The 12,710-nt window shown below is 34.1% G+C and overlaps 1 protein-coding gene and 1 pseudogene across 1 annotated transcript; one reads left to right on the forward strand and one right to left on the reverse strand.

The window, feature by feature from the left end:
* The first annotated feature begins 1,952 nt into the window (after positions 1 to 1,952).
* Positions 1,953 to 3,345, forward strand: LOC123213507 (probable galacturonosyltransferase-like 1). Its single transcript, XM_044632963.1, has one exon. The coding sequence runs from the start codon at positions 2,063 to 2,065 to the stop codon at positions 3,128 to 3,130; it is 1,068 nt and encodes a 355-aa protein (XP_044488898.1). The 5' UTR covers positions 1,953 to 2,062; the 3' UTR covers positions 3,131 to 3,345.
* Positions 3,346 to 6,604: 3,259 nt separating this feature from the next.
* On the reverse strand, positions 6,605 to 11,786 carry LOC123227583 (annotated as a pseudogene).
* Between the last annotated feature and the right edge of the window lie 924 nt (positions 11,787 to 12,710).

A 12,710-nucleotide genomic window follows, 5' to 3' on the forward strand; every position in this document is an offset into this window, starting at 1 on the left:
ACTCGTGAGCAGTGTTTGTGAACAGTATGTGTTTAAATTTGTTAGGATTATAGATGAGGGTAAAGCATATATGAAATTGGAGTTTAGTCTACATTCGTGTAATTCCATAAAGAGCGTATTAAAATTGTCTAATTTAATTTTTATATCATGGTGTGTGTTGGATTTACACATAGTCATCATCATGATAATGAATGAATTGAAGTGTTTGTTCACATAGAAGTAGAAGTAGAAGTAGAAGTAGAAGTAGAAGAAGCGATGAAAGCAGTTGGCAACTAATTACAATTCCAAGTTTTTCTCTGGTTATTTCTCTATCTTTCCATCTTCTTCAACACAAATCAATAATTTTCAGTCCTTGTCAATGCATTTACATCCTCTCATACAAGCCATCGTTCTCTCTGCCTTTACACCCCGTACGATCAGGAAATTGAAACGTGGCCGAAACTTTGGACCTCGACTTCATATTTATATTGATTGCTCGAGTACCCCATCTTCAGACATGCATGGACCCTGATAACACTAGCATTAATTATGCTTACCCAAATCTAAATTATATACCATAGATGTCATAATAATAAAACTATTTATAAATATTTTTTATTATTTAATTGAATACATAAATTATATGTCATCATATTATTTATTGACTTTATATTCAAAATAAAATAATATCTAATTATATGATAACACATTATTTATATATTCACTTATATAATAAAATATTACAAGCTGCCATGGAGCTTTCATGGATATTTCAAGACGTGGATGGCTCAACTAAAGATACAAGGCCACAACCCACAAGACTTATTCCCACCCAAGGTTGCATGCAATCCCCAAGTTTTACCCCCCAACTTTAAAAAATTTAAACACCCACCAATGAATTAATTACTGTTAAAAATATTAGTTAGGATTAACGGTAAAATCATTATTTAATAAAATTTTTTATAAAATTAAAGTTTTATCATATTTCTATCATAGGTTTAAAAACTATCATTTTCCCCCTATCTAAGGTTTAAAAAATAAACATTTCCCCCCTAGGGTTTGTTGTTTTGCCATGTTGTTGTTCCTCCAATGAGCCGGCCAACCACCATACTAGCACTCCTCCCTCTCCTAAGCAATGACGAATCATTGGCCAATTAGAGGTGGGTCGATGATTCCTCTACTCAAGATGAAATATATTTGTGCGTCACATAGATCTGTTTCTTTTAGTCGATCTGTGCATTGGATCAAAATAAGAAATAAAGCCTTTTTTCGGTTGATCTATGTGTTGGTTGACGCACAAATTGAATGGAAGAAATAGATTTGTGTGACAAATAGATCAGTTTCTTCTTCAAGCCAATGAATCGTTGTCCACCTCTGATTGGCTAATGATTCATCATCATTTAAGAGAGGGAGGAGCCCCGATATGGTGGTTGGCTAGCTCTAGTCACCGGATGAGCAGTAGCAAAACAAAACAATAAACCCTAATGGGAAAATGTTTATTTTTTAAACTTTAAGTAAGGGGGATGATAGTTTTTAAATTTAGGGAAAAAAATGTTATAAAACTTTAATTTTATAAAATTTTTTATTAAATAATAGTTTTACCTTTTATACTAATTGATATTTTTAATAAAAATTGAGTCATAAGTGGGTGTTTGAGTTTTTGAAAGTTAAAGAATAAGATATAGGATTACATCAAACCTTTAGTGGGAGCAAGTCTTTTGGCCAAGATACAATAAGTGAGTTGACATATCATTGTTCATCTTAATAACTTAAGATATTTCTAACTTATTCACACAACTTTTCTTTATCTTCAATTTCACTTCATTCTTCAAATTTATGATCAGTAATTACCCAAGGATATGAAAATTTAATGCTGCCTTTTTTTTTCGGCCGTTCTTATTTGAATTTATATATGAAGTTAGGGGAACTTGGTTTTAAAAGCCTTGACTTTGCTTCTTAGCAGCTCTTCTTTGAATCAACTTTGGTCAAAGCCTAGAAGAAAAGAAATATACATGTGTCCTATTCTCTCTTTAAAGATTGATAACCAAACTTCTCCCTTTCATCTCTTACAGAATAAAAAAAAATGTTCAAACCCATAAAAAAAACTTCTCCCTTTCATCACCACCACTTTCTCCTCCTCCTCTTCATCTCCTTCACCGCCATGAATGTCACCGCCATCACCACTACTCCAAAATTCAAAGAAGCCCCACAGTTCTACAACTCCCCAAACTGTCCTTCCATCCTGGAATCAGATAATATTGATGATGGTCATGTCATGTGCTCTCCCCAAGCTGTCCATGTAGCTATGACTCTAGACGCCGTCTATCTCCGTGGCTCCATGGCTGCAATCTTCTCCGTTCTTCAACACTCCTCCTGTCCTCAGAATATTCTCTTTCACTTCATCTCCTCCACCAACATAAATCACCTTCATGACACAATTTCTCACTCATTTCCTTACCTGAAATTCCAAATCTACCATTTTGACGGCACTGCTGCGGCAGGCCTTATCTCTACCTCAATCCGCTCAGCTCTCGACTGCCCACTCAACTATGCCCGCAACTACTTGGCCAATCTCCTCCCAACCTGCGTCAAGAAAGTGGTGTACTTGGACTCCGATTTAGTCCTGGTTGATGATATTGCAAAACTGGCCTCTACCCCGCTTGGTAGCCAAGCAGTATTAGCCGCACCTGAGTATTGCAATGCTAACTTCACCTCATACTTTACTCCGAGCTTTTGGTCAAACCCCACATTGTCTTACACATTCGTTGAACGAAAAGCTTGTTACTTCAACACTGGTGTTATGGTCATTGATCTGGAGAGATGGAGAGAAGGAGAGTATACAAGAAAAATAACAGAATGGATGGAGCTACAAAAGAGAATGCGGATCTATGAGCTGGGCTCTTTGCCGCCGTTTCTGTTAGTGTTTGCAGGAAATATAGCGCCAGTTGATCACAGATGGAACCAACATGGGCTAGGAGGAGACAATTATCGAGGTCTGTGTAGAGATTTGCATCCGGGTCCAGTGAGTTTGTTGCATTGGAGTGGCAAAGGTAAGCCATGGGTGAGGCTTGACGCCAACCAACCCTGCCCGTTGGATGCCTTATGGGCACCGTATGATCTCTTGCAAACACCCTTCTCTCTTGAGTCTTAGCATTTGGAGCTACACCTATATGATAATAAAAATGTTTTATTCAGGCATATATAAAATTATCTGAGGAGAAGAGATCTAGGAAGGTAGAATTTAGAAGATCTCTGTCTTTGTGTACATTACAGTGCTTAATGTTTTTGGTCTAATATATTCCTGAGAACAGTGAATTACAGTTAGGCCACTAATAAAAAAACAATAAATTTCAACAGTTCATTGAATATTCCCTCTTCCACTTTTCTGCCATGGTTTCTTTATTGTTCATCTCTGAAAGAAAATTTCTGCTAAATTAGCATGTCTCCGGCCGATCAAAGTATCCTGGACAAAATAGAAGGCTGTTGCAGTCTACAGTATATTTATACACAATTTTATTGACTGTGGCATTAATTTCTCGAAAAGAGCTCAATTTATAATTTTCAAATTCTGCAAATCATTGCAGCCATATATCTTCCTACTTTGTGGAGATTGGATACCATATATTACTTTTGTTTTACAAGTATGCTTTTTTTCCCATTTTAGCTTAGGTGCCTATTGTCTGGTCTGATCAAAGCTAAACGTTAAACTTTGAAGGATTGACCAAATGATGAACCTTATTACATTTAGTCTTATAGCAGAATAATATTAATAAAGAAAAATCAATAATTTCATTAGTGGAGGTGGGGACTATTTAATTTAAGGCCAAACGGCTATTTCCCACATAGGTATGCTGCAATCTCAAGTTTTTGTTCTTCAACTTTGATAATATTAAACACCCACTCATGACCGATTAAATGTAACGGAACCCTAATTCCTAAAAATTTAATCTTATTTTTCCCCCTAAAAGTTTAAAAACTAACATTTTTTCCTTAAGCTAAGTTTGAAAAGATCGCATTTCCCCCCTAGGGTTTAGTTTCCAAACCCCTTCACTTTCTCCGGTTCCATCGTCGGCTGTCTCTCCCTTCCGACGGTTTCTCTTCCACCGACAGACCCTCTCAACTCCACCCTAACCCATCCGGCACCGAGAGACGTCGTCTAGGAAGAGAAATCGTCTTCCTAGATGAAGAAGACTCGTCTTCCCAAAGGACGACGAGTCGTCTCGTCTTCATCTGGGAAGACGATCGTCTTCTGATACGAAGACGACTAGGACTTCGTCTTTCTCGACGAAGTTCTTCATCTTCCACTGCTTCTCCGACGTTGATCGAGCGTTCAAATGGGAGAAAAGAGATCGTCGGAAGGAGAGGATACTTCGAGACGGAGAGGCTGTCAGTAATGGAGCCGGAGATTTCAAAAGGAAACCCTAGGGTGAAACTATCATTTTTAAAACTTAGGCTGGAGGAAAAATTTAGTTTTTAAAGTTTAGGGGGCAAAAATAAATTCTATTTTTGTTTATTTTTAATATTATAGAGAAAAATAACGATTTTACCCTTATCACCGTTAATTTTAATTGCTCATGGATGGGTGTTTGATATTATCAAAGTTAAAGAATGAAAACTTGAGATTGCAGCATACTTTAGGTGGGAAATAGTCGTTTGGCCTTAATTTAATTACAACGTAGGTACTAGGAAGGTTCATTATAAGTTGCCACTTGTGGCCAAATTTCTCTTTAAATCGCCTGTGGCTCAGCAGGTTTGAATTTTCTCCCCCAAATTGTGTGGTTTTTTTTAATGAATGAAATACGAGTGGCCCTGCAACTATCATTTCTTTAAGAGTTTACCCGTGTATTAAACCTTGTCGGCATCACCTGGTGGTTTCCTTTTTCCAAGCCAGAAAATAAATGCCAGCCTCAACATTTTGCTGTTCATCAGGACAAATTACAATCAATCAAAACAACTCTTCCACTCTCATATATATATATATATATATATATATATATATACATACTTCTTCTGACACAGTTTTTATATGCATTAATATTTCCAAGGCCAAAAGACTTTGCTCCTACCCAAAGATGAAATGGCAAAGTTTTATAGATCAAATTTAAAAAACTTAAATACTCAACCTTCCAATAAAATTTATTGTTAGGTTTAAAAATGAAAATGTTATTTAATTAAAATATTAAAAATTAATTATATTTTTTCTTTTTAATTTAAAATTTTAACAATTTTTTTCTACTCAAAATTTGAAAAGATTATTTCACCCTAAGATTTTGAAATTATCATCGAAGACAACTACCATCTTCATCTCTGGTCTCTCTCATTTCCTTTCCAACAAACTTATTGGTCTTTCTCCTTTTCTCTCAAATCATTTTTGTTTCCAATGAAAACAAAATCATCTTTATCTTAAATGAGAACAATTAACAATGGAGGGAGAAACAAGTGGGGAGAGAAAGAGAACGTGGTTGGAGACGGTGATGACCGTCAAAAGTGATGACATTTTCAAAACTCTAAGAGAAAAATACTCACTTTTCAAACCTCAGGTAAAAGAAAATTGTTAGATTTTTAAATTAAAGAGAAGAATGTGATAAATTTTTAATTTTTTAATAATTTTTAACTAAATGATATTTTTATTATTAATCTTAATAGTTAATTTTAAAAAAAATATGAATATTTGAATTTTTTAAACTTAATAGGTATTACTTGTCATTTAAGTAAATCTCAGGTGGGCATAACTCTTTTTGGCCTATTTCCAATCATATTTCTCTCTTTCAAGAAATAGAGTTAACAGGAATAAATTGTTATTAAGATCAATAAGGATCGCCCAACTTCTGTAATTAGTCAATAACCATTGCAATTAGAGAGTAGCAGCTCCCACAGCATTTCTAGAACTAGAGTGGCCAAGTCAAACCCGTACATTGACTTCGACTTAGAAAATAGAATAAAGGATAACCAGTTTGAAAAGATTGGAGTTTCAAGTTTTTGACTATGCACTTTGTTTTCAAGTAAGATTAGAATACAATGGCTAGAGAGAAATTTTGAGTATTAAAATAAAAGATTTTATATATAAAAAAATATAAATTTAAGTGTTTTTTTGATAATATATTAAAATTAAATTATTAATTTATTTAATTAAATAATTATAGAATCGGGAATTTCAGTTTGAATGTAACTCCTCATTAAAAAATAAAAATCAGAATACAATTTCAGTTATGCCAACCCTCATATTCCACAAATCTAAGTCGTGTCTGCAAGTAATATAAATAATGAAAAAGAAACGTTATACTTTTCTTTTCTCTAAGTTGACTCAAATTGATTTTAATTAAATATTTCTCTTCATAAAGCAATATAAAAAGAGGCAAAAATACTTGTTAAATTTTCAAAGATTACGGTTTTGACATAAGATCATGTCTGCTACTTACTTTGGGCAAAACGAGAAATACCTCATCTCGCCTTCTAGAATGATCTGGACCATTGTAATTAGTTGGATTCCAGTCGCATGTCTAATGCTAACAAGAAACAGTGCTTAAGCCACTGAAATAGAATAAAGGATTGCAATATTATAGACTGAAACTATATAATTCTCTTTACTTTCAAAGCTCAGAACCTCAAATTACATTACACAAAATCAGAAGTTGCTCTCTATGTGCTGTTGGGTTATCATACTATGAAGTTCAGGGTTGAGCTTGCTTCTTGGAGAGAATTCCTGCAATTATTTAAGTAATTTTTATCAGAAAATATCATAAGGCATCTACTTTCTTGGTGAAGAAAAAAATGAGAGAAAGAAAACTTGTTACAAAAGCTTTACCTGAAGTCGGGGAATGATGACAGGGTTCAGTCCAGCCAGCATTTCTCTTGCAAACTCTTCATCAGTTCTCCGTGCAGACCTATCCCCTGCTCCAAGTTATTGAAACATTAAAAACGGGAAAAAGAAAAATGTTTGGAAGCACAAACTTAAATCTGTTATATGGCAAATAGAGGTTTGGCTAGAAATGTCTCACATTACCTTGGATCACCTGTGGTGTTGGGAATTCAAAGAGATTATCCTTATTGGTTGGAAAAATCTCCTTGAGCAATTCTAAGGGGATGTTATTTCTAATATTATCAAGAAAATGGTCCTTAGGAAGCTGAATCCCTTCATCGTAGAGTTTGTATATTTTAGCAAAGTTGTCAAATTCATTTGGGGTGCTGTCAAATACAGATTCCAATGCTGGCTCAATGAATTGAGATATGGATTTCAGCGCATAACCAAGAAAATCTGACATCTTTACGTGACCAAATCGCTCATCTCTTGGGACATAGATGTTTAAGCTCATCAGAAGTGGCAGCCTGCTCTCAGTCCTAGGATCTGTTACAATAATAACCAAACTGTCAATAACAATGCCAATTGCACTGATAAGACTTAATATTTCCCCAAATATACCAATGGAAAAATACCTGTTTTTGTTGGTGGTCTGCCCGTTCTTCCCCTATGAGGATAAGGATACTTAGTAGACCCTCCAAGAACAGGTCGCGGTTTGCCATTGTCCGGATCACCCAAATCATTGCAGTACGCTTAGTCATAGACTCATATCCCATTCCCGAAGCTCTTCAGTTCCATCTCCTCTCAAGTTCAGGAGTTCTTACTCTCAATAATATTGTAATGGCGGCGACGTTTCACCTAGTAGGTATGTCTGCAGAAAAATAGATGACATAAACTTAATACAAGATCAATATCACTTGTAAGAAATTAATGGTATCAAGACAATACTTGCATTGTTAGTAAAGAAAACGCGATCTTTCTTACAATATTTTGCAGGAAAAACCAAGGAGTTGCATACAAAGAGAATCTGACCCAATTAGAAACATCTTCAAGCGTGAGAGATTTCAAGTAAAATTCACTGTGATGATTGTTTTGTTCTTTATTATGAATGCTCCTGGAACTCCAATCTGTTCATCCAAATCAAATGTGACCTTGAATGCAGATTTCTCTGCTACCAAAGGAGTGATTGTACTAATCCACTCTTCCAAATATGCTGGCTCTCCAACCTTTCCTTGCAACCCATTTGCTACATCCACACACACACACACATCAAATATTCATTGACACACTCATTAATTTCATTTTCAAATTAGGTGATAGTTCACAAATAATTTAATGGCATATTCATTGAAAAGGGCAAAAATTCTTCATTCCCTCTTCAAGTTTCTATTTTTTATTCTCTAAATATTAAGGCTTTGATGAAATGAATTACATCACTTCTTTACAACTTCTTACCAATCAATGAACTGCCAAAATTGTTGACCTATATCTTTTTTTTTTCACTTTTTTGGTAACTAATTATTGACCTAGATTTAATTATCAGGAAAATTAATATAGTTTACACAATGTTTTTAGATTGGATCAGTGTTAACTTGGTCATAGGACCGTTTTGCAAACATCATATAATTAAAATTTTAAAGCAAGTTTTAATCATACATGTCATCAAGAAAAGCTAGCTTCATCTGCTGAAGAAATTAAGGTGAAAAACACCTTTCCAGGGCATACTAAGCGAAACTTTCAACCATTTTATTCCTGGGTAAAGAAGCAACGATGTTGCTTTCCACTAATCACCTTTTCCAATAAACTAACGGAATATGACGTTGAACCTATCGATGATGTATATTGTCCGATCCCACAACTGGGCGATTCACAATTGAAAATGTTGATGATGTATACAGAAATCTAAAAATTATCCAAATATTTGATGGAGCTTTGTTAGTGTTCATTTTACTTTTTACAATTATTTATATTCATTTTATCTAAACAGTCACACTCGTTCGATCATTCTGATGTGAAAAAAAAATTGTTATAGAATGAAACTCCTTATTTATCTAAATTCACAGAAATTGTTACTTAAAAAGTAACCATTCAAAAACAGACTACAGAGATAATACGTCCTCTATTTACCAACCAAGTTAGGATACACATAGAAGTTTCATCACTCAAAAATAATGAAAAGAACTTGAAATAGTAGTTGAACTTCTTAACATCTATGAGTATTTCATTCCATGTTCACAAGGGAAAACAATCATTTTATATAAATTGGGATCATGCAATTAATGTCTTTGTTCTGTTTTTGGCAATTAGATTATAAACAAATCTTTAGAATCACACTTAGATAAGAATATACAGATACAATACCTATTTATAATTTCATCTATCTATCCTATAAATATAAAAAATTTGTATAGAAGTACGATAAGAAGGAGAGATTTCTCAAACTCACTAGAAATTCTAGATACATGATATTTTTCTCTTGTAATCACTACACAAAATTTGTTGGAATGCTTTCTTAGAGATAAATAACATAATCGTAGACATATACTTACGAGCAACAAGCCGAACTACATTAAAAACTCTTTTGTCATTTTATTCATTCATGTTTTTACTTGTATACTCGAAATAGTGGATAACAGAATTCTCCACAATTTTAATTACTATTATTATAGCCTATCTTGCACAAATTTTTATATTGTGTATTTCCAGTTAGTAACAAAAAAATTGCAACAATAGTTTGGTGTTATAAGGAGGGCTTCCACAACAAATACTTGCTCACTATCAATCTCTGGTACACCACTTTTCCCACTATGGCCTGTGGAAGATGAAATAGAAGAGCCCCGAGTGATTGAGGTTCTGATAAATCCAACTCTAGCCGTGGCATCACTTCCCCAAGACCATCCAATCCCACCAATGAAAATAAACTAGTCTAGACAGTTGAGACGTAGCAGCCAACATCCAGTAGGGTTACGCAACCAAACATAGCCATTACCAAATCCATCAATGTCATCTAGCAAATATATAATGTTGTCTCAATAGTACCATCATCATTAGTAACCCTAGTCCCTTTAGAATGTTAATTGCAATGGAAACAACCGACTTCCAACAAAACCACCACCTGTTCTCAACAGTAGTGACAATGGTAAGGTGCCCATCTAAGAAGCACGGAAACGCATGTTTTGGTTTTCGAAACAGCCCAAAACTGGTACGAAACGTTTCAGGGCCGTTTTGGTAATTTAAAAAAAAAGGGAAACACGTTTCTTTAATAGAAATAATTTCCTATACATAAAAGGATTCTAAAAGTGAATAACAGAAACAGTTTCCTATGCGTTAGATTATCTTCTCTTTTTTGTTGTTAATCTCCTAGACATCTTCTCCTTCTCCGAACAGTGGCTAGAAGAAAGAAAACTAATGGTAAAAAGTGTGCGCTTTCTTGCCTTTTATAATACAAATTATTTTATATGGATTCTAATCTAACGTATTTCTATGCATCTCTACTCCTAAGATTAATTTTTTTTTATAAAATATATATTAATTTATTATATATACTCAATTCCCAAAACTATAATTCTCTGTCAATATATACTTTTTCTAGGTGTGTCAATTTTCCAAGAATTTTATCTTATTATAAAAGATATATTAAATTATTATATATGTACTCCGATATGCCTACTTTTTGCTCAAAGATTTTATAATTCTCTGTCAATACATGCTTCTTCCAGGTGCATCAGTTTGCTAAGATTTTCTAAGATTTTTATTTTATTATAGAATATATACATGTTTATTTTCCATTTTAAAAGATGAATATATAAATATTGATTTAACTTATACATACATGTTTCAAGAACTTGAATTTGTAATTTATTTTTGATATGAAATTATTTTGTTTTATGTTATTTTAAATTGGTTGAAAAAAATCAATTGTTGTATTTTTTTAATTAAAGCATAGGTCATTGTATTTTTTATAAAAATTTCATATTTATTAAAAAACCCTATATTTTTTATATTTACATGTTTCTTCACGTTTCCATTTCCGTTTCCTACTTTTTTAAGAAAATACGTTTTCACGTTTCCGTTTCGACGTTTCCGTGCTACCTAGGTGCCTATAGGTAAAGGTCCCAAATCCTTTGCAAAGGGTATTATGCCCCAGACCTATTGCCTCCAACCAGGAGCTCCTTCAATAGAGATGACAACAAGGTGCTTCCAAGTGTACAGCCTCGACTCCTATCCGATGAACAAAATGCCCTAAGTCTTCAATTGTCTCTCAAGGCATTAACAAGCCACATGACAACTCCAAGATGTGTCTATAATAATATAAGCAACCTAGGATGCCTAACCTCGAGACCAACCATGTGCGACTAGCTTAATGCATTTTGGAACTCTCTGGAGAAGGTGTGGTAGCACGCAGTCATGTAAATAACTTCTCTCGATACATAAAACGAGCCTCCTATCTAATGGATATTATGTATGTTGCCACCAAGTTGGTTCCACATTCAAATACAATGGATGAGGTAACTCAAATTATCGAGTTTAAAAGCCACAATGATAATAAGTGGATAACATCTCTTAACACAAAGAGTGTATCTCTCGTCAAGAAAATATTTTTTGCTCAATGTCCTTGCATGTTGGTGCTCTAACTGATTTTAACAATCAAGACAACCCCAATTATCAAACCCGTAAGTCTTACTTACATGACCACTGAATATTCATTAGACTTTTTCAGATAAGGTGGTCGAATGCAATCCAATGAATACTGTTGGATCCAATGCATTTTGATGTTACTAAAAACAAGTAAAATGTATTAACTTGTCCAAGGCAGGGCTCAAGTTATGACCATAATAGACCAAATTCGAAAAATGCAGGAAACAAGTTGAAAAATGTTTGTTTAACATTGATGCATTACTTTTTCAGTAGAAAATTCTGGAGCTAAACCATCAATCATGCAATTAAGCAACTCTTCTTCAGTAACACTAACACCACTTACCACTAAAGCATAAGCAAATTCCTTCATTCTCCTTATATATTCTCATGCACACTTACTGCTTCTGTCTTTAACTTCTGCAAATTACTTTTTAGCTTCATAGCCCTATCTTTGACTCTGTGTTCTCTGGAATAGTCTAAACCTTAGTTGATGTTGTACACCTCGACTCATGACTAAACTTTGACTTTCATATGGATGCAAGAAGCCAACTCATTAGAATTTTGTCATACCTCTTCAAGTGTGAAATTGAGAATTTGGCTGCTTAGCACTGACGCCTGAACCAGTCTTAATCATAACAAATGGCGAAGGACATTCTGCTACTCCAGTTAGGTGTTCTTCAAGATCATGCGCTCCAACTGTGCACAACACCTACGCTCTCCAGTAACAATAATTATCTTTGGTGAGCTTTCGATTAATCGGTTACAGCGCTGACACTAGAAGACTCTAAAATAAAGGACAAATTGGCCATTGACGCTAATCAGTTGGCTCTGATACCATGAAAACTAGTCAATGAAGTGAAGAAAATAAACATGCAAAAGAAAATTGAGGGAGAGTTCCAGAAACTGAGATTTTTATTCAACTCAATGAATTACACAAACTGTACATTCTTCTCAAATTTATATAGCAACAAGATTACAGCTTTCAAAATCAACTAAAAATAATACCCACCGTTTGATTAAACCTCAGCCACTTCCTCTCGAACATTCCGCAACAGATTGTTTATCAAAGAAAAAGATAAACAATGTTCAGAGGGAAGAGTTCAGGTTTTTCAATATTAAGCAACTCTTCATATTCACTTTGGATAGAAATCCATGTGATACCGTTTTTCCTTTCTCCAATCCGCACCGTTTCATTTAAAACCGTTACTCAACTTTTCGCAAACTCTATTAACTCACTAACACTCCTAACAGAATTCCCTCAAAACCGTAACATGACATAACAATTTTTACACCA

The sequence above is a fragment of the Mangifera indica genome, chromosome 1 (assembly GCF_011075055.1).
Source record: "Mangifera indica cultivar Alphonso chromosome 1, CATAS_Mindica_2.1, whole genome shotgun sequence".
Taxonomy (NCBI): Eukaryota; Viridiplantae; Streptophyta; class Magnoliopsida; order Sapindales; family Anacardiaceae; genus Mangifera; species Mangifera indica.